General features: G+C 38.1%; 2 protein-coding genes across 6 annotated transcripts in view; both read right to left on the bottom strand.

Moving 5' to 3' along the window:
• Window positions 1-2,993, bottom strand: part of FAXC (failed axon connections homolog, metaxin like GST domain containing) — an 80,935-nt gene extending 77,942 nt beyond the window's left edge. Inside the window, exons 1-2 of one of the 2 annotated variants that reach the window (XM_007101132.4) lie at window positions 2,907-2,993; window positions 2,462-2,560 (exon numbers count right to left, since the gene is read on the bottom strand). In XM_007101132.4, coding sequence (XP_007101194.1) covers window positions 2,462-2,560; window positions 2,907-2,929 — 122 coding nt within the window. In that variant the 5' untranslated portion in view covers window positions 2,930-2,993. Of the gene's footprint in view, window positions 1-2,461; window positions 2,561-2,906 lie in introns of those variants that run through there. The other variant, XM_028494625.2, reaches the window with a different exon arrangement.
• COQ3 (coenzyme Q3, methyltransferase) overlaps window positions 1-27,904 on the bottom strand; it is a 163,534-nt gene that overhangs the window by 126,910 nt on the left and 8,720 nt on the right. Inside the window, exons 2-8 of one of the 4 annotated variants that reach the window (XM_055087609.1) lie at window positions 23,731-23,857; window positions 20,508-20,660; window positions 18,059-18,158; window positions 14,811-15,053; window positions 11,608-11,767; window positions 10,390-10,584; window positions 2,569-2,847 (exon numbers count right to left, since the gene is read on the bottom strand). In XM_055087609.1, coding sequence (XP_054943584.1) covers window positions 2,711-2,847; window positions 10,390-10,584; window positions 11,608-11,767; window positions 14,811-15,053; window positions 18,059-18,158; window positions 20,508-20,660; window positions 23,731-23,857 — 1,115 coding nt within the window. In that variant the 3' untranslated portion in view covers window positions 2,569-2,710. Of the gene's footprint in view, window positions 1-2,568; window positions 2,848-3,074; window positions 3,160-10,229; window positions 10,585-11,607; window positions 11,768-14,810; window positions 15,054-18,058; window positions 18,159-20,507; window positions 20,661-23,730; window positions 23,858-27,904 lie in introns of those variants that run through there. The other 3 variants (XM_007101133.4, XM_055087610.1, XM_007101134.4) reach the window with 3 other exon arrangements.

The following is a 27,904-nucleotide window of genomic DNA, read 5'->3' as shown; positions in this document are numbered from 1 at the left end:
GAGAGGCCCGCATACCGCAAAAAAAAAAAAAGAAAAACAAAACAAAACAAACAAAAAGAAAACTCTGCCCCAGAGTGGCATGTACATATATACACTACCCAGTGTAAAATAGCTCGTTAGTGGGAAGCAGCCGCATAGCACAGGGAGATCAGCTCGGTGCTTTGTGACCACCCAGAGGGGTGGGATAGGGAGAGTGGGAGGGAGATGCAGGAGGGAGGAGATATGGAGATATATGTATACATATAGCTGATTCACTTTGTTATAAAGCAGAAACTAACACACCATTGTAAAGCAATTATACTCCAATAAAGATGTTTTTAAAAGAAAAAAATGGGGCTTCCCTGGTGGCGCAATGGTTGAGAGTCCGCCTGCCGATGCAGGGGACGTGGGTTCGTGCCCCGGTCTGGGAAGATCCCACATGCCGCGGAGCTTGGAGAGGATAGCGTACCGCAAAAAAAAAAAAAAATAAAAAATAAAAGAAAAAAATGAAGCCCAAAAAAAAGAAAGAAAAAAAAAAAAACAAAAACTCTGCCCCAAAGAGACAGAACCCCATGTTGGATGGTTCCTAACCAACCCAATTAAGTCACCATTCTTGCTGAGTCTGGACACTAGACACACAGATAAAAGGGTTGGGGCAGCAGTAGAATCAGAAATGGAAAGAAAATGATCAAGACTCAAGAAAAGCAATTAGAACAGAGAATAATGCATATGCCTTACGAGAAGTTGATCTGATGCTCAAGTTCTAGGAGCTGAGGGCGGAAGCCACGGGGCAGGAGAGGTGGGGGTAGGGTGTTAGATGGAGAAGAGGGAGAAGACAAGAGTATCCTGGGGGAGTAGTGACATCATGGCACCTTTTTTCAGGAACCAACACAAAGAGCATAAACAAGTGAATAAAATATTTTATAAGTTTCTTTTATCCTGGAAAACATTTTCACAAGAATGTTATACTTCATGCTTCAAAATATAGCTTAAGAGATTTAAGATCCTGCTCTTGTAGTAATAAGTGGATGTGGGGTTCGCTGGTGGTGCAGTGGAAAAGACTCCGTGCTCCCCATGCAGAGCGCCCAGGTTCGATCCCTGGTCAGGGAACTAGATCCCACATACATGCCACAACTAAGGAGCCCACGTGCTGCAACTAAGGATCCGGTGAGCTGCAACTAAGGAGCCCCGGAGCCACAACTAAGGAGACTGCCTGCTGCAACTAAGGAGGCTGCCTCCCATAACTAAGACCCAGAGCAGCCAAATAAATAAATAAATAAACATTTTTTAAAAAGGTGGATGTGATGTTAGCATTATTGCTGGTTTTATATAATGAAATTTAATGTTATTTTATTAAAATATCTATTATTCAAAAAATAAACAGTTTACTTGATAATGTTACCCTGAATTTTACTGTAAAGCTTCTGCTTTCTTGGCTTGACCTGTGGAGAAGAGATCTAATACTCCCCTACCCAGATATCCAACATTATAGCTGGAAGCTTGTTGTCACCATAAGGTGACTTTGCCTATCTACTTTCTGATCCACTGGACTTGGGCATTTTATTAATCAGTATGCAGCACTCAGAAAACATTTCCTGAAGATTGACTTGATGCTAAGAAAAGATATTCAAATAATAACCAGGCTCAGGTAAGTGAGGGGCAATTAAGAAGATGGGTCATGAAAGGGTTTGGAAGATTTTTAGCTTGGGCAGTGCATTAGTGTGCTAGGGCTGCTCTAACAAAGTACCACAGACTGGGTGGCTTAAATAACAGAAATTTATTTCCTCACAGTTCTGGAGGCTAGATGTCTAAGATCAAGCTGTTGTCGGGGTTGATTTCTTCTAAGGCCTCTCTCCTTAGCTTGTTAATGGCCATCTTCTCCCTTTGTCTTTATATGGTCTTTGCTCTGTACGTTTGTGTCCTAATCTCCTCTTTATCTAAGGGCATCAGTCATATTGGATTACAGCCACCCTAATGACCTCATTTTACCTTAATTATCCCTTTGAAGGCACTACCTCCAAATACAGTCACATTTTTAGGTACTGGACCATTAGGACTCCAAAATATGGATTTTAGGGGGACACAGTTCAACCCCTAACAGCCTATTGAATGCCTAAATGGAGATGCCCAATGGCAACAGAATGCATGGGTTTAGAAAAGAGCTTAGGGCCTGGGAATGAGATAGGTGGGGGTCATTAAAGGGTAGACATGAGAATGTGAGGGTGAATGCTAAGTGAAAAGAGACAGGGGCCAAGGACAGAGCCCTGAGAACACCACAGTTAGAGGATGGCCAGAGGAAGAGAGGACCATCCAGGAAACTGAGAAGGAAAGAGAGGCCAGGAGGGAAGCCGGACAGGTGTAGGGCCGCAGAAGCCAAGGGAAGAGGGCGTCTCAAGAAAGTGTGAGATGGGATCAATTGCATCATATGCTCCTAACAAGTCAAGTAAAATAAATTTAGCCCAGCAGCGTAGACATTACTGACCTTGGCAGGTGAGCACTTTCAAGTGTCAGGGCGTCAGAAGCCAGGCTTGAAAAATGAAGGTGGGATAGTAAGTGCAGAAAACACCCACAATGAATTTGGCTGTGAAAGGAGGAAGCAAAGGTTGATCGTCAGAGAGGGGAATAAATATTTCTCCATTCTTTTAAAAAGGGATCACATGCATTATTTTTGATATTAATACATAAACACAGTACAAAATTCAAAAGCTACAGAGAAGAATGCAATGAAAAGTCAATTTCTACCCAGATATCCACACACACACACCAATGTCGCCTCCGGATGCACCCTGCTCCTTGCCCCAGATGCTGATCTTCGTGAAGGACAGCAGTGGTTGTGGGTACCCAAGCTGCCGTCGTCGTGGAGCTTGCCTGTGATGGAGATCAGAGGACCGGAGGGGAGTAAGGAAGGGATGACAAACCCTTAGTACCTTTTCCTGCAGAGTTGCCCCATGCTGTGTCTCTCTTCACGTGGCTCCCTCTGTGGGTTTCAGGAACTAAGTCCACACATTTCTCCTTTAGCCGGAGGGCCGGCAATGGCTTCCTGCTGTTGCTAGCGCTGGGGTTCTGCCTTTTTGTAAATAGTCCTTTTATTAAATGGTACTCAAAATATCCAGTTTGCATCTGCCTTCGGTTTCCTGCTGGGACGCTAAAGGATACAGTCTCCTCCTGTTCCCCAGACCCCTCCCCAGAGACAAATACAACCATCAGCTTCTGTGTTTATTCCCAGAAATACTCTATGCATTATAAAAGCATTTTCTATTTATTTTTACACAAATTGTATCATTTAACTGCCTGTCCTGCACCTTACTTTCTTTTTTATCTTAAACATAGAAATTCCAAGCTTCTTGATTTTTTTCTTTCTCTTTTCTTTCTTTCTTTTTCTCTTCCTTCCTTCCTTTCTTTCTTCATAGAATACCACAGATACATATATATATATATATATATATATATATATATATATATGTGGAATTTCTGGGTCAAAAGAGCCATGCATTGTAATTGTGATAGATGTTGCCATATTGCTCTCCATAAAGAGCAATACACACTCTCCGTAGTTGTGAAAGTGTCTCTTTTCTCATACGTAGCCTAACCACACATATTCTTAAATATTTTGATCCTTCCTAATTGTCAATGAGAAAGCAGTGTCTCATTGTAATTTTAAATTTGTTTCTTATTACATGTGAGGTTGAGTACATTTTTTCGAAAGATGCATTTGTATTGACTTTTCTATGAACTATTCATTTTTTTTACTGGGTTATAAGTATTTTTCATTGATTTATATGAGGTCCTAATTGAGAAAGAGAATTCTTTTTCTGTAAATTAGTTTGCAAATATTTTCCCCAGCTTGCTATTTTTCCATTTTTTCTTCTATGGCTTCTTGGTTTTCTATCATAGTTTCAAAGAGGCCTTCTCCTCTGAGTGGGATGTCCCAATCTATGGCTTCAGATGTTCGTAGGTAACCTCAAGTGTTGACCATAAAGGTATGGTAGAAGCCTCTAGAGACAAGGTTCTGTTGCTGATGAGGTAGTGCACAAAACATCCACATAGACGTTGGAGTTACTTAGGAAGCTACGAGGACTTAGGTAAGAACAAAGACACTGTGATTGAGGGTTGTGGCCAGAAGTGGAGTTTGGCAATAAACGGGGAGTAGAGGTTAGGAGAGCTAGACTTGAGGCTTGGAGACATGAGAGCTTTTATTCAAGAGTAATGGCAGTAATGGCAGTGGTCCAGTGGCTAAGACTCCTCTCTCCCAATGCAGGGGGCCCATGTTCGACCCCTGGTCAAGGAACTACACCCCGCATGCACAACTAAGAGTTCGCATGCTGCAACTAAAGATCGCACATGCCGCAACTAAGACCTGGAACAGCCAAATAAATGAATAAATTTTTTTTTTTTTTTTTTGCGGTACACGGGCTTCTCACTGTTGTGGACTCTCCCGTTGCGGAGCACAGGCTCCGGACGCGCAGGCCCAGCGGCCGTGGCTCACGGGCCCAGCCGCTCCGCGGCATGTGGGATCTTCCCGGACCGGGCCATGAACCCGTGTCGCTCCGCGGCATGTGGGACCTTCCCGGACCGGGCCATGAACCCGTGTCCCCTGCAACGGCAGGCGGACTCTCAACCACTGCGCCACCAGGGAAGCCCATAAATATTTTTAAGAAAACAAAAAGAGTAATGGCAGTGGGACTTCCCTGGTGGTCCAGTGGTTAAGACTCCACACTCCCAATGCAGGGTGTGCGGGTTTAATCCCTGGTCAGGGAACCAGGTGCCACATGCCACACGGCGGGGCCTAAAATAAATAAATAAATTTGAAACAGTACATTTATAAAACCTCAAATGTAGCGTGAGTCCACCTCTGTAAAAGAATTTTTAAAAAGCAGAAAGAAAAAAAAAAGAGTAATGGCAGTGAGTGAAAAGGACTCAAATCCCATCTCGCAACTCTGAGGTTCATAGACAATATGAAACTTCCTCTCAGAAGGGCTGCAGGTGAAACCATATCCTCAGAGGAAAGCCAGGTTTCAGTTAAGGTAGAAAGTAAAGGAAACTTCAATGCAGACTTGAGAAGTAGGGTAGTTGATAACATCATGAACTGGTGCTTATAGAGGTCACAGCAGAAAAGTGTAGAAGGGAGAAGTGGAAGGTTGAGTCAGGGAAGACAAATTCAAGGAAGTCTTAGGGAGAGATTATAGAAAAGAATCAGTGTGGGTGTCTGAATCTTGGGCAACGACTAGGTATTGCAGGGATCCTTATCAGGCTACAAGAGTGTCAAAAACATTTGGCCCCAGCAGGTCTGTGGAGCGCCAGTCACCTGGGCCTGAACTGACTGATCTCAGAGGAAGATGTCCTCTCAAGAGCACAGAGAGATTTGCCTCTGGAAGAGGTAAGGTTCAGCATCCATGGATTGGTTCTCAGGGAAAAACGAGAGCAAAACTGCCAGGTCTGTGGGTGCTCAGGTAAACAAGCAGAGGCCTGAGAACGCAAAGCCCTCATTACTATGTGGTGAGTCTGGGTGCTACCTGGTGGTGTGTGTGAGGATGGGGGCAGATGGGGATGAGGAGGAGAGCGCTGGGATATCCCACCGCACAAGGCAGTTCCCTTAGGCTCTTTGATAACATTGGGTTGCGTATTTCTCATCCATCCATCCACCTAGCCAGCTACCTAGGTGGCTAATCCAACTACTTATCTCTATTTAAAATCAATCTTTTGGGAATTCCCTGGCGGTCCAGTGGTTAGGACTCTGTGCTTTCACTGCCAAGGGCATGACCAAAAAATAAATAAATACATAAATAATAAAATCAATCCTTTTTTTTTAATGAGCTGATATTCTTTAAACTTGCATAAATCTGATTGCTAATTAATCTAGACTGGCCTTCTACCATCCCATCCTGACAAAACTAAGTCTAAAAACAGAATCCCAGAATGTCTCTTCAATTTAATATCAAAAGAATGACCAAAAAGAGGCAATTTAAATCATGATCCAGTTTTCACCTTTCACAGCTATTGACAGCCTTCATGTTCACTTTTACAAAATATAAGCAGAAGACAGAGTGACCATATTTTTCTTTTCCTGACATATTCTGTCAAGTAAAGACTATATTTCCCTACTGCAGTATTTTAACTATAGTCACCTTTAACCTTTTTTGGGGGTCATGAAACTTTTGAGACTGATGAAAGCTACGGGACATTCTCGGCAGAAAAATACACACACATGCAAAATTTTGTTCCCTATTTCAGGGGGCTCCTAGAACCTCAGAAGCCTGTATCAGGACCCCAGATACAGAGCCTGTTTTAGAGTTGGAAAGACAAGTGCAGATCTTACATGATGTCAGTGACTTTATGTCCGTTGGGTCCCATCTGTCAACGGGAAACAAAGATTCAAATCTATCAGAGTGGAAACATCTCGTGTCCATATTTACTTTGTAACTCTCCACCCCCATTCTCAGTTCTGTTCACATCATCTTGAGAACATATTTTTTTCCTTTGGCTCCAACTGGTGGCTTTTAGTTCCTAGACAGTGGCTCATTTATATGTGCTGCATCCTTTTCTTGCTGGGATACAAGAGGTTTATTGATCTCACAATAAATTCTTTTGCTTGATTTTCAGGCGAACCATCAGTGTCAGGATTTTTGGCTTTTTTTTTTTTTGATACAGAGAAGACTTGCACGTCATTTGCATCTCATTAGTAATAGTCAAGTAAGAATCTCCCTTCTAATAGAGTCACATTGTAAGTTAATAAAAGCAATTATGTGTTGACTGTTCTAACACTTTCATTTGGTTTTGTTTCCGTCTTTATTTCTCCATTTACATTTTCTTAGGATTTGTAGATTTTTGGATCAATGTCTGTAAGCCTGTAATTATACAAATATGTTTCACAGAATTGCAGGGACCTTGGCAATCCAGGTTTAAAAAATACTTCCAGTAAGCATGACTTACTCCTATGCCTCGTTACCGAGCAGTCTCTCTAAATCTTTACTTGATGCCTCTCAATATTGTGTATTCCAGGTCAATGGTAGCACAGAAGCCCCCGTGAGTGCCCCTAGCACACATCAAAGACATTTCAAATGATGTCAAAATTCTTTACTTTTTTGCTTGACTATTTTTGTTGTGTAGTACTTGAATTCAATACTTCTCTTCAATTTATAATTAATACAATAGTAAAACCTGCAACTATAATGGAAAGTAAGGCTGTAATTTTATTTGGGGTCTTTAAAGCATTTTATTAAGTTGCCATCAGTAGCATGTAATTGTTTTAGTCATAGAAAGGCAATGAAGCTCTAAGAGAACTGAGGCAAATAGCCCAGACTCTAGATTTTGTGATGCTGTTTGATTTAAATGCCTTTGAAGGTGCTACCTTGCATACAGACAATTCAAATAAGTGGTAATAATCCAGTTGTGTGTGGTTATGCTACCACGATGACCATATGATGGCACAGATACAAGGTACAAGAATCAAAGTGGTGATGTGCACAAGCTCAGCAATCAGGCTGCCTGGGTCTGCATCTTACTACTTGTGTGAGGATGAATACATTTAACATCTCTGTGAAATGGAGTGGACGGTAGTCCCTACCTCATGGGGCTATTACTGAATCATACTGAATTTCCATCACTTAACAATGTATATTTTTAATAATTGAAAGTTAGAGTGTTCTTTCTAAAATAAATGCCCTTTGTTTGGGGGCTGCTTTTTAATCAATTTCATTACACAGTCCTTAGATTAATCGTTTTTTTTAACTTTTTAATTTATTTTTGGCTGCATTGGGTTTTCGTTGCTGCGCACGGGCTTTCTCTAGTTGCAGCAAGGAGGGGCTACTCTTCGTTTCGGTGCACGCGCTTCTCATTTCAATGGCTTCTCTTGTTGCGGAGCACGGGCTCTAGGTTTGCCGGCTTTTGTAGTTGCGGCACACGGGCTCTAGAGCGCAGGCTCAGTAGTTGTGGCGCACGGGCTTAGTTGTTCCACAGCCTGTGGGATCTTTCTGGACCAGGGATCGAACCCACCTCCCCTGCATTGGCAGGCGGATTCTTAACCACTGTGCCACCAGTAAAGTCCCTGTACAATATATCCTTGTAGCTTATTTTATTCATAGTAGTTTGTATGTCTTGTATCTTGCCCCTTCACCTTATCTTTCTGTCTTTTTTCACTTAGCATCTAAGACCCTCCAACAATATCCATGTTGTTGCAAATGGCAAAATTTCATTCTTTTTTGTGGCTGAGTAGTATTCCAGTGTGTGTGTGTGTGTGTGTGTGTGTGTGTGTGTGTGTGTGTGTGTGTGTATTGGGGTGGCAAAAAAAAAATTGTTCGGGTGGAAAAACCTGAACGAACCTTTTGCCCAACCCAATATATATATATAAATAACATCTTCTTTATCCATTCATCTGTTGATGGACAATTAGGTTGCCTCCATATCTTGGCAATTGTAAATAGTGCTGCTATGAACGTTGGGGTGCACATATCTTTTTGAATTAGTGTTTTTGTTTCTGTTGTTTTTGGATAAATACTCAGGAGTGGAATTGCTGGGTCATATGGTAGTTCTATTTTTAGTTTTTTGAGGAATCTCCATACTGTTTTCTGTAGTGGCTGTACCAATTCACATTCCCACCAACAGTGTACAAGCGTTCTCTTTTGTCCACATTCTTGCCAACACTTGTTACTTGTAGACTTTTTGATGATAGCCATTCTGACAGATGGGAGTTGATACCTCATTGTGGTTTTGATTTGCATTTCCCTGGTGATTAGCGATGTTGAGCATCTTTTCATGTGCCTGCTGGCCATCTGTATATCTTCTTTGGAAAAATGTCTATTCAGGTCATCTGTCTGTCTTTTAATCTGGTTGTTTTTTTGATGTTGAGTTGTATGAGCTGTTTATATATTTTGGATATTAACCTCTTATCAGTCATATCATTTGCGAATACTTTTTCCCATTCAGTAGGTTGTCTTTTTGTTTTGTTGTTGGTTTTCTTTGCTGTGGAAAAGTTTTTAAGTTTAATTGGGTTCCATTCATTTATTTTTGCTTTTGTTTCCTTTGCTTTAGGGGACCAAAAAAATAATAATAATACATTGCTACAATTTATGTCAAAGAGTATTCCACCTATGTTTTCTTCTAAGAGTTTTATGGTTTTCCATTTAGATTAATTTCTAATACCACACTTTTTTTTTTTTCCCAACAGATAGAATGAAGAAGCTTTGATCTGGTAACAAAACTACTAAAATTCAGACTAAGAATCAAACTTTTAAATGAAACCCAGGGGGAACTCCTGATTTTTAGTGTCCTAATTAGACATTAGCAACTGAAGTTAAAATTTCTTTTAACCCTTTAAATTTCAGTTTCCTCCCTGGAATGCCACTGAGAACAAGCAAATGATAAGCTAAGATGGTTGGGAATTGTTTGCCTGGTGAGCCCAATCTAACAGGCATTGACAACGAAATACAGAAAGCTTTTGAGCTTAAAAGTGAGAAAGGCTAGGGAATTCCCCGGCGGTCCAGTGGGGCGCAGCCACAAAAAAAAAAAAAAAAAAAAAACGGTGAGAAAGGCTAGAAAGTAAAAGCTGACTTTCTATATGAGTCACAGGCGTTCAATCTATATTTCTCATATTTGGTCAACACCCTCTATCAAAGTCCTTATACATTCTGGACTTTCAGAAAAAGCCAAAAAATCACATACTTCAAGAGGCATGAAAGTATATTTCAAGTCAGTTCCCTCTAATTACAAAATGTTAGCCAAAAAAGAAAATTTCCATAACTAAACCCTTAAATTGAGTTCAAAAATCTTTTCTACTTAAAAAAAGGCACCACAAAACATTTATAGAACTGTACGGAGAAAAATGTCCAACATAATCTGAATTTCTTGATTCTAATGTTTGACCAAACCCAGTATATATTTAACAATCAATTTGCTTTCCAAAAACCAAAATTTAAAGGAAAAAAGACATTTTATCTTCCTAAATATAAGTGGTATAAAATAAAACCAGTAAGAAGCATAACTGCCTTTAACTAAAACCAAATAAAGAAGAATCTAGATGATACAAATTTACTTAAATTAAAACATTACAGTATATATGTATGTGCATACATGTGGGAAAAATATCATATAATCTGTAAGATGAAGTGAAATATGTATACCCTATTTATATAACAAAGGCTGAGAAACTTAAACTCCTAGATCACATAATACCTCATCAAAACTTTTTTTAATCCATAGACTAATCCCTTGATTAGATGAAATCTAATCCCCCTATTAGATGAAACAACAAAAACTTTTATCTAAGGTTTTAGCCCTTTCTATTGACTTTCTTTTCTTTATGATCCTGTCTCAAAAGACAAATGGTATATTTTGTGTATGTGTAAACATCAGACTTTCAAGCCATTTTACTACAGTCCTTAGAAACAATTCATTTCTTCAGCTCTTCATGCACACCTGAGTTGGTGGAGGTTTCAATTCGCAGCTCTTCTGTTTCCTCCTTTAAAGCAAACTCGGCAGGAGATGGGTGTTCCTGCATGCTGGATTTCAGGGCATGAGCTGCATAATTAAGGCTGGTGTTTTCACTCCAATGCCAGTAACCTGAGAAGGGGTTGTAGAGCATTCCTGCCACAGTTTGAACTGACAGACCGTCTGAGAAAACAATATATCAGACAGAGCACATTTAATAAATATTTACCTTCCACATGCCAAGTCTCATGCAACGCTCCAAATTAAAAAAGCATTCCTAACTCAATAGGCACAAATACTTTGTAGCCATGTACAGCTCATTCTTTACTGCAGCAGAACATAAACTCTAGCACGGTATTTGGAATTTGGTAAGTACTCAATAAATGTTAGCTGTTTTTAGAAAATACCTGCCAACAACTGACTGTTCCAATCATCTTTAAAATATTTTTTCTACTCTATTTTCAACAAAGTTACTTGCAGAGAAGAAATTACCACATTTCATTGGACAGATAATATTATTCCAAGTAAAATCAAGTTTATTGATATACTGTTATATGAACAAAAAGCATGAGACACACATGAGCCTAAGAGGAATACCAAATGCCAAATAAATGAACTGACAAGTGTTATTACTTGAAAGGAATTCAACAGGTAAATCAAGTGCTCACGAGGTGTAAAGCAGAGCTAGGCATTGTGGGGAGCACAAAACGGAGACAGTCTTGCCTTCAAGCCAGAAAGAGGTTAAGAACACTAAAATAACCGTACTATAAGGCATGCTGTAACTAGCATAAAACACTACATAAAAAGTGACAAGGAAGTTCAAAACATATCTGACTATGAAGGAATCAGGAAAAGTAATACGCAAAATAAGCTGATTCAAGCACGGCCTCAATAGGACAAACTGAGGATGTGTAACTAAAAGACATTTGTACCTCATCCTAAAACAGGTGAGGACTAAACAGCCAAAAAGTGTTCATTGATCATCTATGATTTGCTTGGCCCTGGGTTAGATGCCACAGGTGAGAGAAAAGTGGATGTAATACTTAATCCTAACTTCAAGGCGTTTATGATCTAGTTGAGGAGAGAAAACCAACATCCAAAGAATAGCGGCCTATTTCATTAAGTGCTAGGTTATGTGATTAATAATTCTAGGCACATTAAAAGTTCAGTTAGGCCTTGGAAATTGGAAAAAATTTTAATACTTACTTGATTCCAGAATGCTCTCTAGCTTTTCAGGTGAAACAAACTTCTCCCATGTATGAGTACCTTTTGGTACAATACCTGCAATCTGCTCTGAAAAAACAATTCCCAAGGCATAGGACAGCTGTGTTTTGTTGATTGTAGTAATGAATAAAGAACCACCAGGCTAAAAAAAAATATGTGTAGAAGTAAAATTTTAAATGTTAGGAGTATCAGTTAGATAAAGGCTTGGCTTCCCCCACCCTCCTCCTTCCTTCCAAACAATTTAAGTGCAGTTAAGATACACAAGTATGGGGACTTCCCTGGAGGTACAGTGGTTAAGACTCCGTGCTCCCAGTGCAGGGGGCACAGGTTCGATCCCTGGTCGGGGAACTGAGATCCCACACCGCGTGGCCAAACAAAACAAAACAAAACAAAACACAAACCCACAAGTGTGAATAAAATATAATCTACCAAAATAGAGGGTTTTTTTCTCTCAGGAAGTTCATTGTTATGGGCAGTCCACTACAGATGCGCGTACTGAGTTTATGCAACAGTGCTTACAACTAACTCCTAAAATCATACATTACTATGATTTATGTTTATATTATATACATTCTTTTGTACATATCAAATAATTTATAATAAAAATATAGAAATGAGATCCGGCTGCTCTTCCTTGTTACATGTCCACACTGATGTCTTAATGTGTCAACACTGCTTTCTTTTTGGGTGCCAAGCCTGCCTAACTTGTTTGGTACAGCGCACACTGCCCCACGGTTTCTGCAGGCTGGCAAGGCCAATAAGTGTTCTCCGACAAAAGCCTTAATGGTTAAGGTATGACAGTGTTTTGTTTCGTTTTGATTTCATTAGTATAAAGAATATAAAGAGATCAAGATAAGAACTTCAGTGAATGCAAACCACTTACAGGATTGTTTAGTCTGCCATTTTTTAGTGACTATATTTATAGTGCTTCCTGTATCTACTCCCACAAATGGCAAGAACATTAATGTCTCTTCCACACATTCTCATTAGCACCTGATGGAGATAAAATGCCAAAGACCCCTTCCAAAATAATCATATTAAGATATATATGTATGAAAATATCTCAAATACCACTCTAAACCAAAAATAAAAATGATAAGAGAAGGCCCTGAAATATTGGGATGTGCCCTTAAAACTAAAATATCAGACACTACTTCATTATACATTATAACTTTTCTCTGTAAAACTCTAGTATTCTAAAATATCTCATTAAAAAGCACTTATGTGTCAATTATATCTCAGTAGAGCTAAGGGAAAAATTACTTATAAATATCTAATCTGTGTTTCATAAAATCTTACTCTAAGGTAATAGTGATGAGCATTGGTCATTGTTTTTTTAAATAGCCTTTCCATTAAAGCAAAAATTAGTTTTAAATTCCACGATGCCAGTATCCCTAATATATGTGAGAACTTCCATCCATACACACTGACTGAGACACTACACAAAAAGAAATAATTACAGAATTTTCCTTGGAAAATAGGAGGTACACCTAATAAAATTTGTTTTTAAGAGGAAACACCACCAAGAAACTATACACACTGAAGGAGACTACGGAGACATGGCAACTAAATGCAATATGGAATACTAAATTGGATCCTGCAACAGAAAAATGACATTAGTGGACACACTAATGAAATTTAACAGGGTCTGTAGTGTAGTTAATAGTATAATGTCAACTAATTTTGTAGTTTTGAGAAATATACGGGCTACATACAGGGCTAGGAGTACGGTGAGGCAAGTGAGGTACTGAGGGCACAAAATCCAAGGAGGTACTCACTCTCTGGGGCATGCAAATGCAGGACTGGCGCAGAATAGCGAGTGCGGCCTTTGACTTTCTGCCACACCTGCCTCACCCCAGTTCCTACCCTTATTATGTAGAATGTTAACAGTAGGCGAGACTGGGTGAAGGGCACCCTTCACCACCCTTCACAGTGGGAACACTGTGTACTATCTTTCCAACTCTTCTATAAATCTAAAATTATTTTAAAACAAAAAGTATTTTTTAAAAGCTCTATTTAGATAAAGGCTAAGCATTTAATTCTTTTAGCTCTTGACCTTAGGGAGTTACCTCTTGAATACATAAACAACAGAGTTGATATAGTAATAATAATAATACTACTTTGGAAATATTTATTAAAAGAAAATTTGGAACCACCTTCAGAGGACTGTGTCAAATTATATAAGCATAATAATGTAGGGACTTCCCTGGTGGCGCAGTGGTTAAGAATCCGCCTGCCAATGCAGGGGACACACGTTCGAGCCCTGGTCCAGGAAGATCCCACATGCCGCTGAGCAGCTAAGCCCATGCACCATAACTACTGAGGCTGCACTCTAGAGCCCACGAAACACAACTACTGAGCCCGAGAGCCACAATTACTGAAGCCCGCACGCCTAGAGCCCATGCTCCGCAACGAAGCCACCACAATGAGAAGCCTGCGCACTGCAGCGAAGAGTAGCCCCCGCTCGCTGCAACTAGAGAAAGCCCACGCACAGCAACGAAGACCCAACACAGCCAAAAATAAAATAAATAAATTTATAAAAAAAGATAATAATATAATGGAGAGAACCAGACTTCAAATAAAAAAATGTAGCCTTAAGCCCTACTTAAGTGCCTAGTGACCTTTGACTTAAAGACCATGTGACCTTTGACACCTCTCAGATTCTGATCTTCATTGGGTCAAAGGAGGTCACAATGCCTGCCTTACCTTCCTCACCTGGTTGTAGGTAAGATCTGATGAGATCATTTGTATGAAGTATTCTTTTATAAGCTGATAACTGTTACACATATCACATATACAGTGACTCACAAATGCTGGCTAACCAATTTATGCTAATAATGGTTTTTTATTTTTAAGTATTAATCCAAGTCAATTTCTTAGTAATTGTCATTCAATGCCTATTAGGTAATTAATCCAGACTATACCAAAGAAAAATACCACTATAAATCTATCGTTTGTATTGCAGTGTTCAGCACCAACATTTTTCAAGATCCCTCAACATCAAGATACTGGATCTGGGAAACCCCAGATATTGAGGGCAGGCTGAGAGGCAGAAGTAATCTCCAGTAGAGATGCTGTCCCCTCATCCTGTCTTCCTGGTTTCAAGTATTATAAAACATTTATTGCTATGGATACATACACAAACTCAAAAGAAAAAACAAATAAGTAAACTCTGTAAGTCTTACTTTTAACACTTGACAGCAGCACTGTATAAACGTCTCTAGGTCAATCACATGTTCTACAACTTCAGAAGCTACAACAGCATCAAATGTTTCTGCAGTTTCTTCCACAATCTTTTCCAGGGAACACGCTCTGTACTCTATCCTCTTATCCAGGACTGGGTCAAATGATTTATGGCGCTGTGCTGTTTTAATGTTCTCATCCACAGGATCAATTCCAATAACTGAAGCCCCAAGCCGCCCTAGAGGCTAATGGCATAAGAAATCATTACCCTCAGGAAGAAAATAGAACACATGTTAGCAATAAAAAGCTTCTCAAAAAGGAGACAAGATTAGGCACGAGGTGATAATTGTTGGAGATCATTTATGGGTACACGAAAGTTCAATATACCATTTTCTCTAGTTTGTATATGTTTGATAATTTCCATAATAAAAAGCTTAAAAGTGAGAACAATAATCACAACAACAACAAAACTTATCAAGAACTGCTTAATAGCAAGGAAATTTTTGTCTACATTCTCTAGATATATTTACAGGCACACAGTACAGTATTAACATATTTAAAGTGCGATAAATGTAACATATCATTGTAAAAAGAGCAAAATTTTCTAATACTCAAATTCGCTAAAGCACATTTTTTTCTCCATAGTTTCTCTTGTGACTGACTAAAAATGATTCTTCGTAGCTAATTCTTCTTTCAGCCTTTATATTGTCACTTCCCATGACATGCCCGAGTTTTTAAACACAGCCTTTATTTTGATCAAAACTGCATACGATTTATTTTATAACTCTTTAGTTAATAAGTTAAAAGTATAAATCAAATTATTTTAACTTTAGAGACATAAATCTGTAATAATACACGGAGAAGATCATAGAACATACAGTAAAATTGTACTAATTTACAATTTGATACACCTCATATTCTTGATTCTAAGGGATGTATTTTCACATTTACATTTCCTGAAATTTTATAATTGATGTCAAGAGAAACCAGCGCACTGCCATATGAAGAACACATTTTCTGTGCATATGGAAGCTTAGCTATGTATCAAAGGCTTCTGTTAACCTCACTGTCAACTTGACTGTTATGACCTTGACAGTAACACATACCATTGTATCTTCACTTACATTTGTATCCTATACTGTTTGCTTAAAATATCTTTCAAGCAAAGATTATGATGCAGCATTTAAACAAAAAGTTATTGTGTTGATAGGAGATTACAAAATAGAACTGTATGGCATAAATATTCTGTCAGCTAAAGCAAGTATTGTTCACAGGGAAAAGTACTCTAGAGCACCTAAGAAGGGGAGAGCCCCCAAAGCAGGCAAAATTCTGTTACGTTTTGATACTGAAGCAAGTGCAAAAGGACAGCTTATCAGTGCATTTAAACCAGTGGAAATTGCCTAATATCTTGGGAGAGAAGAGACAACAAAATTTCCAAAGCTATTCAAATGACCAGTGCTTTTTTTTTTAATTAAAGTATAGTTGATTTACAATATTACATTAGTTTCAGGTGTACAACACAGTAATTCAATACTTTTATAGATTATACTCCATTTAAAGTTATTATAAAATAATGGTTATATTTCCCTGTGCTGTACAATATATCCTTGTTGCTTATTTATTTTATGCATAGTAGTTTTTACCTCTTAATCCTCCTACCCATATCTTGCCCCTGTCCCCTTCCTTCTCCCCACTGGCAACCACTGGTTTCTTCTCTGTATCTGTGAATCTGTTTCTGTTTTGTTGTATTCATTTGTTTGCTTTATTTTTAAGATTCCATACATAAGTGATAACATACAGTATCTGCCTTTGTCTGACTTATTTTACTAAGTGTAATACCCTCTAGGTCCATCCACATTGTTGCAAATGGCAAAATTTTCATTCTTTTTTATGGCTATTATTCCAGTGTGTGTGTGTGTGTGTGTGTGTGTGTGTGTGTGTGTGTGTGTGTATCAGTAGACATCTTCTTTATCCATTCATCTGTTGATAGACACTTAGGTTGCTTCATATCTTGGCTCTTGTAAATAGTGCTGCTATGAACATTGGGGTGCGTGTATCTTTTCGAATTAGTTTTTTTGTTTTCTTCAGATGTATACCCAGGAGTGGAACTGCTCAGTCATATGGTAGTTCTATTTTTAGTTTTTTGAGGAACCTCCATACAGTTTCCTGTAGTGGCTGCACCAATTTACATTCCCACCAACAGTGTACTACGGTTCTGTTTTCTCCACATCGTCATCAGCATTTGTTATTTGTAGACTTTTTAATGATAGCCATTCTGACTGGTGTGAGGTGATATCTAATTGTGGTTTTGATATGCCTTTCTCTTATGATTAGCAATGTTGAGCATCTTTTCATGTGCCTATTGGCCATCTGTATATCTTCTTTGGAAGAACGTCTACTCAGGTCTTCTGCTCGTTTTTTAACCTGGTTGTTTGTTTTTTGATGTTAAGTTGTATGAGCTGTTTATATATTTTGGATATTAACCCCTTATCAATCATATCATTTGCAAATACCTTCTCCCATTTAGTAGGTTATCTTTTGGTTCTGATGATGGCTTCCTTTGTTGTGAAAAAGCTTTTAAGTTTAATTAGGTCCCATTTATTGATTTTTACCAGTGCCCCACTTTTGTGTAAAAAAAAAAAAATTCCTCACTATAATTTTCTGAAATACTTATATATTTTTAAGAAAGTAAAAAGCATGTACTAGTTTATAATCATAAAAATATTAAAAACAACATACACTTCCTGTTTTAAAAATGAACAATATTATTTGTTAAAAGGATAAAAGAGGCATAAGCCCACTTTTTCTCAATTTTTTTTTTTTCCCCAGTTAAAAATGCCAGGAAATCTGGGCTTTCCTGGTGGCGCAGTGGTTAAGAATCCATCTGCCAATGCAGGGGACACAAGTTCGAGCCCGGGTCCGGGAAGATCCCACATGTCACAGAGCAACTAAACCCGTGCGCCACAACTACTGAGCCTGCACTCTAGAGCCCAAGAGCCACAGCTACTGAGTCCACACGCCACAACTACTGAAGCCTGCACACCTAGAGGCCATGCTCCGCAACAACAGAATCCACTGCAATGAGAAGCCCTCACACCACCATGAAGAGTAGCCCCCGCTCACCACAACTAGAGAAAGCCCGCACAGCAACGAAGACCCAACACAGCCATAACTAAATAAATAAATAAAAATAAAGTTCCCTTTAAAAAAAAAAAAAAGAAAAATGCCAGGAAATTTGTAAATCACTTACCTCCGTTAACAATCCACCACCACAGCCAACATCAAGAATCTTCATCCCAGACAAAGGTTTTCCTGGCTGGTGATCAGCAACTGTTTTTAAAAGATTGTCTCTTTTAAAAAAATTCAAAATATATAAAAACAAATTATTAATTTTATCAATAAAGTCTTAAAAGTGCATAATTTTCAAAGAAATATTAAACTCTCTTTTTAAATAGACTATTGATTTTGGGGATAAAAAAGCTTTTATTTTCAGCATAAAATGACATTATGCTTAATTTATAAGATATTTTTAGTAATCAGAAGCAGGAGGTTTAAAGTAAAGTTCTTGAAATAATCTAGTAATAATTATGATTTAACTACTACTTTAGTAATAATCTAAAGAACAACTTTAAAAACAATCTAGTTTAGATTAACCTAATTTTATTCACTTGAGATATCATGTCACCTGAGGTATTATTAGCTATGTTGCTAGTACTTGCTAGACCCATTTCATATCAGCAACAAATAGGTTATTTTACAGCGTTTAGTAGAAGCAGACTGGAGATCTATATTTTCAGAATTTGCCTATATTCCCTTCTAAATTGAGTCACTTTTCATCTTCTAAGTTAGTGGTGTTTTCATGATCATGTAAACAGGCATCCAAATCAAATAAACTTAATTCTAAGATAATCATAGCAATATTTTACCACATACACAAATGTAAGCAAACACACACACACCCCCATATACACACACATATATATATATAGCTAACAGTATCGTAAACTAAACTTTTAAGTTGGACTACATACAAATTCTAATTATACTTATATTAAAATCAATGTCATATATAATAAGGACATCTTAGGAAATCTTTTATTGCTATTCAAATTAACTGACTTCTAAGAAAAACCTAGATAGTGGTTAAGTAGATCATTTCAGAACGTTATAATATGCAGAAAGGACCCATTTCAAATGAAATCCAATCCATTCTTCACACATTGGCCAAAATAACTTCTTTACATCATAGTTTAGATCACATTGCTCCCTTTCAATGGTTTTAATTATGATCAGAATAAAATCTAAGCTTCTAACCATAATTTGTACTGCCCTGGATGGTCTTTTTTTAGTGTGATGTCTAACTAGTAGTGTCACATTAGTTGGAATAGAGTAGTTCTCAAGCTGAGCGTGCATCAGAATCACCTGGAAGGAAAACACAGACTTCTGACCTCCCAAAGCAGTAGGTCCAGTGTGAGACCTGAGAATTTTGTATTTCTATCAAGATCACAGGTGATACCGATGTTGCTAGTCCAGGGCTAACCTTGAGAACCACTGATCTAGCCTAACAGAATGACATTTCTGCTTTTCTCTGCCTTAGTGTTTCAATGATCCACTAATTCAGTGGTAATAAGAATGTGCCAATATTTTCCTTTTTGTTGCACTGATAAAACCAGCAAAAACCAATCAGGAAGTTCCTTGAGGGCAGTCTGAATCTGATATTATGTGTCTATCACAGTGCCTTGCCCATGTCAGCTGCTCAAAACTGTTTAATAAATAAATAAATAAATGGACAAACGAATGAACAATTGATAAGTGGAGTCTTGAAAAGTGGAGTCTGATGAACCCTTGCCTTTATCTCCCATGGCAAACTCTAAGTTCCTGAAGCACACGGACTGTGTTTTGAATGATGAATATCTCAGTAGCTTTTACAGATTCCAGCCCCCAAGCTCTGTACAAGGTAAGTACTCAAAAATATTTGTTGAATTGAACTTTCTCAGTACTATTCCCTTTATCAGAACTGCCTAAAGGCCAAAGATGCTATAAAATGACCCTGATGCCATAGGACCCTAATTCCTTTTCATATGGATTTAATTCTAATTAACTCGATAATATCCAAAAATACTTCAAGTTAATTTATGAAACAGTGTAGAACTCGAGTGATGCTATTAAAAAATTAATAGTTTCAGGACTTCCCTGGCGGGACAGTGGTTAAGAATCCGCCTGCCAGTGCAGGGGACATGGGTTTGAGCCCTGGTCCGGGAAGATCTCACATGCCGCGGAGCAACTAAGCCTGTGTGCCACAACTACTGAGCCTGAGCTCTAGAGCCCGCGAGCCACAACTACTAAGCCCACGCGCCTAGAGCCTGTGCTCCGCAACAGGAGAGGCCACTGCAATGAGAAGCCTGTGCACTGCAATGAAGAGTAGCCCCTGCTCGTCACAACTGGAGAAAGCCTGTGTGCAGTAACGAAGACCCAACGCAGCCAAAAATAAATAAATAAAATAAATTTAAAAAAATATTTTTTTAAAAATTAATAGTGTCAAACAATGGACATGGAAGAGAATCTCCCTAATTTCTAAAGCAAAGTTAAGATGCAGCATTTTGAACCTAGGCATAAACCGAGAGAAAAATGAACTTGAAAGAAAATGAATTATTGAAAAGAGTTGTATTTTAAAAGACCTAGAATTTCTGTAATGTTACCTAATGAACGGCACCCTCAGGTCGTTCATAGAGTGAAGAGGTGCATATTCTCCTTGCTCGTCCCACCACCTGTGTGCCAAGGCCAGGAAGGTCTTCACCTCACTGCTGTCTACAGTGGTCCGGGAAGTACTGTACAGTCTTGTCCAAGGGAGTCTAAGAGGTCAGAAGGAAGAGCCAGGCAAAAACTGCCATTTAAAAAAATGTAACATGAGATATATTAAGTAGAAAGATATTCTAATTTGCAATTTATTAGATTCTAAATACATGTATCGCTCATTTTTGATGCTTCAAAACAAGTTTTCTTATAATCACATTGCTTATAAATAAATATATGTATATATGTGTGTGTGTGTATATATATATATATATATATATATATAGTCACAGATGAAACAAATTAATTTGCTTTCGAAGTAAGTTACAACAAAAATGAAACTTTAGGGCTTCCCTGGTGGTGCAGTGGTTGAGAATCCGCCTGCCAATGCAGGGGACACGGGTTCGTGCCCCGGTCCGGGAAGATCCCACGTGCCGCGGAGCGGCTGGGCCCGTGAACCATGGCCGCTGAGCCTGTGCATCCGGAGCCTGTGCTCCGCAAAGGGAGAGAGAGGCCACAACAGTGAGAGGCCTGCGTACCACAAAAAAAAAAAAAAAAAAAAAAGAAACTTTATAAAACCTGGCCTTTTGGGTCACATAGTAGTAGTAGTAGTAGGAGTAGTAACTATTTACTGAATACTTACTAAATGCCAGGTACTGCTTGTTTAAGAAATCCCTATATGTCATATGTCATCTTATATAATCCTCAGCAACTCCATAAGGTAGGTACTGTTATTATCTCTAGTGCACAGAGAAGAAAAGGAAGGCTCAGAGAGATTAAGTGGTGGAGCCAGGATTTGAACTTAGATGCCTCAGCCTTCTCTCCATTTCTACTGCTTCATCATACTAATCCAAGCTCCCGTCATCTCTTGCCTGAACTATTGTCCTAGCCTTCTAATTAGCTGGCCTGCTTAGGACTTCATCCCCCTCTAACCTGTTCCCCGCAATGCACCCAGAGTGACTGCTCTGAAATAGAAATATGATCATGCTATTTTCCCACTTAAAATGCTTCCATGGCTTTCCAGTGACATTGGGGGAAAAGACCAAAATCCTTAGCATAGCATACAACATTCTGAATTCTTTGGTCCCAGTTTCTTCCCTCTCCAAAGTCACTTCCCACTCCTCTCCTCGCCCTCCCCACTCCAGCCACGCGGGCCTTCTTTAAGTTCTCTGAATTGGCCATGCTTGCTCATTCCCCAGACACCTTGGATATGTCATTCCCTCTGCCTGGAACATTGTTCTCACACTCCCCCTTCCCTCCTCTACACACCTAATTAATTTCCTCTCATCCTTTAGATCTTAGTTTAAATGGAATGTCCTCTAATACTGTCCTATTTTAACTCCTATACAACTCTATACTTCTTTGTGAGCCTATGTGATTAGTTGATCATGTCTCCCCATTAGAACATAAGCTGTCTTGCTTACCGTTTTATTCCTAGTGACAAGCACAGTTCCTAAAACACAGTTGGTGCTCGGGAAACATTTGTCAAATAAGTAATCTGAAGGAGAAGGCCCAGGAAAGTATATAATTCATGTACATATTTTTTTTAATCAAATGGAATCAAACAGGGACTAAATGGGGATCAGACAGACACTATACCAGGTCTCATGTCAAAGTACATGATAGGAAAATCCTCCAGAGGTTCTTGGGTTAAAGAGAATAGGTTGTTACACTAGCATAGGTAATGCCATTTAAATTTTTACTAAGTTTTTCTTAGCTACATAGAGTACATTCTATATTGATTACTTAATATCCTTTTAAGAGTTAAATATCACTCTTCTTTAATATTATTTTATGAATATTACCCTTTTTTTCATGCTTCATGCAAAGCCTCAGTAATCAAGGACTAACTTACAGGGACTTCCCTGGTGGTCCAGTAGTAAAGAATCTGCCTTCCAGTGCAGGGGACGCGGGTTCAATCCCTGGTCGGGGAACTAAGATTCCACATGCCACGGGGCAACTAAGCCCCCTCGCCACAACTACTGAGCCCACACACCTCAACTAGAGAGCCCACGTGCTCTGGAGCCTGCATGCCACAACTAGAGAGAAAAAAAAAAACAAACCTGCACGCCACAACTAGAGAGAAGCCTGTGTGCCGCAACGAAAGATCCCACGTGCCACAACTAAGACCCAACGAAGCCAAAAATAAATAAAATAAATAAAATAAAATTTTTTTAAAAGGACTAACTTACAATAGTTAACAGTAGGTGGTTGCTCAGTTGACTAAGAATGATTTTACAGACATCCAATCTTAAAAGAGCCAGTTCATTTATGAGAAGTAGAGCATGCACTTGGAAAACAGAGCTCATACCTTAACCCAATGCAATATTTTTCACAAAGTTAGAAACTGGCTTCTAATATATGAATACATAAAGATATTACTTTGATTCAGTCTTACTATCTAGAATGTATACTTAACCACCTTATATTTATGTTGCACCCAAATCATTTATGATTTAAGCACTGCGTTATTTGTGTCCTGTCATAAGGATATTATGAGGAAGTAAAAAGTAGTTCTCTGAGTAATATAGTCTTGTATTAAAAATAAAAGCTATCGCTAAATATGGATGAAAGGCATGCACTGGATGTATACTATATTACAAATTTTCTGTGGGTTTGAAATTTCCCAAATTTAAAAGTTGTCGGGGGCTTCCCTGGTGTCGCAGTGGTTGAGAATCTGCCTGCTAATGCAGGGGACACAGGTTCGAGCCCTGGTCTGGGAGGATCCCACATGCCGCGGAGCAACTAGGCCCGTGAGCCACAACTACTGAGCCTGCGCATCTGGAGCCTGTGCTCCGCAACAAGAGAGGCCGCGATAGTGAGAGGCCCGCGCACTGCGATGAAGAGTGGCCCCCGCTTGCCACAACTAGAGAAAGCCCTCGCACAGAAACGAAGACCCAACACAGCAAAAATAAAAAATAAATAAATGAGGCAGAAGGAAATAACTGCCCTCTAAAACAGATTAAAAAAAAAAAAAGTTGTTGGAAAAATAAGAATATTTAAATAAATAAAAGCTACCTTAATCAAACCACATGAGCTATACTGACAAAGTTTATTAAACACAATCAATACTAAACTATTATTGCACATAATTATGTGAATATTTGCCACAGTAATGAATAAACTTACCTGTAACTTTTCAGCCTATTCAGGCAGGCAAAAGACATGCTATAGGATTTGAAACACATGATTCTGTATTCACTGAAAACCGATGGTTTAATTTGTAGAGTCCAACTGAGCTGATTTTTTGAATAAGCTGAAAAAAGAAAATTAAATGTCTAGAGAAAGCATTGCACAGTATGAATCCCTGATATGCATGTAATTGAAGAAACTATTTTATACAGCAATCTTATATTACAGTTGATAAACAAAAGGGTTTTTTTCCCTTAATTTTGGATTTTACTTTAAATTATAAAATAAAAATCTTGCATTCTGCCATCTAACTCCAATCAGATACTTCTGACATAATAATCATCAAAAATAAGTAATGCCTATGGTAAAGTTTTTCATGCCATTTGTTTTTACATACACATTATGCTGCACAAAATATTAAAAAATGATATTCAAATTAAAACTACATTACCTTTTAAACTAGAGTAATTTTTTTTTTTTGCCACACCACACACGTTGTGGGATCTTAGTTTCCCAACCAGGGATCAAACCCAGGCCCTTAGCAGTGACAGCGCAGAGTCCTAACCACTGGACCACCAGGGAATTCCCACAAACTAGGGTAATATTAATTTTGAGATTATTTATCAAAACCAGTTCAAATTAAATCCATTTCATATAGAAATGGATTTAATTGGATGGAATGGATTTATTTGTATGCTCAACACATTTTACAGAGGAAAAAAAATGTGCACTTGTAGACATATATATCTCCTAAAATAAACAGTCATTCGGTTTATATGTTCCAACTTACACAGGGACCTGCTTTATGAACTAGTTACTCTGCTGCAGAACATTCAGTTGTTCAATAAACATTTAAACAAAGTAGACCTTAGAGCAAAGAAAACTGCCAGGGACATTACATTATGATAAAAGAGACAAAACAGCAAGGATTTACTATATAGTACAGGAAACTATATTCAATATCTTGTAATAACCTATAAAGGATATATAGGTTACATATAGGATATATAGGTTATATATACATGTAATAACCTACATATACAGATGTAAATCTATAGATTTACATCTATATATAAATCTACATATATAGATGTAAATCAACTATACTTCAATTAAAAAAAAAAAGAGAGAGAATCCACCAAGAAGACAAATTTCTCTGGCAAAAAACAGACAAAAACCAGACAAAGATGGTACAGCAAAGAAAACCACAGACCAATTTCTCTCATGAACAGACACAAAAATTCTCAATAATTAGTAAACAGAATCCAGCAACATATAAAAGGAAAAATACAGCATAACCAAGTAGGATTTATTCTAGCTATGCAACACTAGTTCAAGAGTAGAAAATCAATCAGTGTAATCTACCATATTAATAGTTGAGAGAAGAACACACATAAGCTTACTAATTAATGTTGACAAAACATTTGACAAACTCCGCACCCACTTACAACTAAAAACTCTCAGCAAACTAAGAATAGAAGAGAAATTCTTCAATCTGATAGAACACCCATAAAAATTCTATAGCTCACAAAGTACTTAATGGTGATAGACTAAGTGCTTTACACCTAAAATCAAGAACAAGGCAAGAATGTCCATTCTCATGACTCCTATTCAACGTACTACTAAAAATCTTAGCCAGTACAATAAGGCAAGAAAAGGAAATAAAAGGTATACAGAATGGAAAGGAAGAAATTAAACAGTCCCTATTTGCAGATATGATTGTCTATGTAGAAAATTCCAAGAACTGTTTAAAAAATAAAAAGCTCCTGGAATAAGTCGGTTCAGCAAGGTAACAGACTACAAATTCAACACACAAAAAAGTCAATTGTTTCTATACATTAACAATGAACAATTGGAAAGCAAAATTCAAAATGCTCTATAATTTAAAATCAGTCCAAGAAAGAATACTTCCATTGTTGTATAAATCCCTCAAAACATGTTCAGAGTCTGTATGCTGAAAATTTATATAAAACACTGATGAAGGAAATCAAAGACAACCTAGTAAATGATGAAACATACTGTGTTCATGGATTGGAAGAGTCAACATAAATCCTCCCCAAATTGATCTATATGTTTGACACAATTTCTATAAAAAGAGACAGAATAAACAATGTTAAAAAGAATAAAATTGCAGAAATCAAATACCCAATTTTAAGACTTAGCATAGAGCTACAGTAATCAAGACAGTGCAGTGCTGGAGAAGAGACAGACTGAAATATCAATGCAACAAGAGTGTCCAGAGAGAGGAAAAAAAAAAAGTTCACCCAACTGATTTTTTTTTTTTTTTCTTTTTTTTTTTTTTTTTTTTTTGCGGTACGCGGGCCTCTCACTGTTGTGGCCTCTCCCGTTGCGGAGCACTGGCTCCGGACGCGCAGGCTCAGCGGCCATGGCTCACGGGCCCAGCCACTCCGCGGCATGTGGGATCTTCCCGGACCGGGGCACGAACCCGTGTCTCCTGCATCGGCAGGCGGACTCTCAACTACTGTGCCACCAGGGAAGCCCCCAACTGATTTTTGACAATGGTGCAAAAGCAGTTCAAAGGTGAAAGAATGGTCTTTTCAGTAAATGGTGCTGAAACAATGAGACATCATCGACAAAAAAGAAAATTTTGACCGAAATCTCACATCTTATACAAAACTGAACTCAAAATGATCTAAATGCAAAACTATAAAACTTTTAGAAGAAAAATAAAGGAGAAGATCTTCCTGACTTAGGGTTACACACAGAGTTCTCACATGACACCAAAATCACAATCATAAAAGAAAATATTGATTAAATTGGATTTAATCAAAGTTTAAAACTTTTGCTCAGCAAAACACCTTGTTAAGAAAAAGAAAAGTCAAGTCACAGAATGGGAGGAAATATTTGTAAAACATATATCCCATAAGTAACTTGTATCTGGAATATATAAAGATACTCTTTAAACTCAACAGTAAAACGAAACAGAAAAAAAACCTCCCACAGAAAAACAAAATAAGCAATCCAATTTTAAAATAGCTGTGGGTATTATAAAAAGGGTATAAAAAAGACAGACATTTCATCAAAGAAGATATACAGATGCAAATAAGCACATGAAGAGATGTTAAATAGCAGTAGCCATTAGAGGAATGCACATGAAAGCCACTACATACCTATAAAATTGGCTAAAATTTAACCATCCCTGATATTACCAGGTGTGGACCAAGACATGAAAAAACTAAATCTCTTATATATTGCTAGTGGGAATGTAAAATGGTACAGACATCATGAAAAGCAGTTTAGCAGTTTCTAATAAAGTTAAACATATATTTATCATGCAGCTTTGCAAGTGCATTCCTGAGCATTTATCCCAGAGAAGTGAAAACTTACATCCACACAAAAACCTGTACATCAACGTTCACAGCAACTTTATCCATAACAGCCCCAAACTGGAATCAATCAAAATATCCTACAATAGATGAATGGTTAAACAAACTGTGGCATATTCATATCATGAAATACTACTCAGAATTCAAGAGGAATGAAGTACTGATACATGCAAAAACTTGGATGGATTTCAAGGGTATTTATGTTGAGTGCAGAAACATTTTTTCAAAAGATATATACTGTAAGATTCCACTTACATAACACTTGTGAAATGGCAAAATTATAATGGAAATAATAATATAATGTAATGGAAAACAGGTCAAGGTTTAAGGTTGGTGGTAGGGTTTGACTATAAAGGAGTATTACCAGGAGTTTCGCTGTGATTGTGGAATAGTTCCATATCCTGATTGTGGTGGTTATTACACAAATCTCTATGTGTGGTAACACACACACACACACACACACACACACAATAAGTGCATGTAAAGGTGGTGAAATCCAAAGAAGGACTGTAGTTTAGTTGATGGTATCATACTAACGTCAATTTCCTGACTCTGACAATGGATTATGGTTATGTAAGATGTTATCACTGAGGAATTGGGTAAAGGGCATATGGAAATTCTCTGTATTATTTTTGCACCTTCTTATGAGTCTATTTCAAAATTTTAATAAAAAAGTATAAAAGTGGGCTTCCCTGGTGGCGCAGTGGTTGAGAGTCCGCCTGCCGATGCAGGGGACACGGGTTCGTGCCCCGGTCCGGGAGGATGCCACATGCCGCGGAGCGGCTGGGCCCGTGAGCCATGGCCGCTGAGCCTGCGCGTCCGGA

This window comes from Physeter macrocephalus, chromosome 10 (assembly GCF_002837175.3).
Source record: "Physeter macrocephalus isolate SW-GA chromosome 10, ASM283717v5, whole genome shotgun sequence".
Classification (NCBI taxonomy): domain Eukaryota; kingdom Metazoa; phylum Chordata; class Mammalia; order Artiodactyla; family Physeteridae; genus Physeter; species Physeter macrocephalus.
This window is presented reverse-complemented; position numbering and strand designations above follow the sequence as displayed.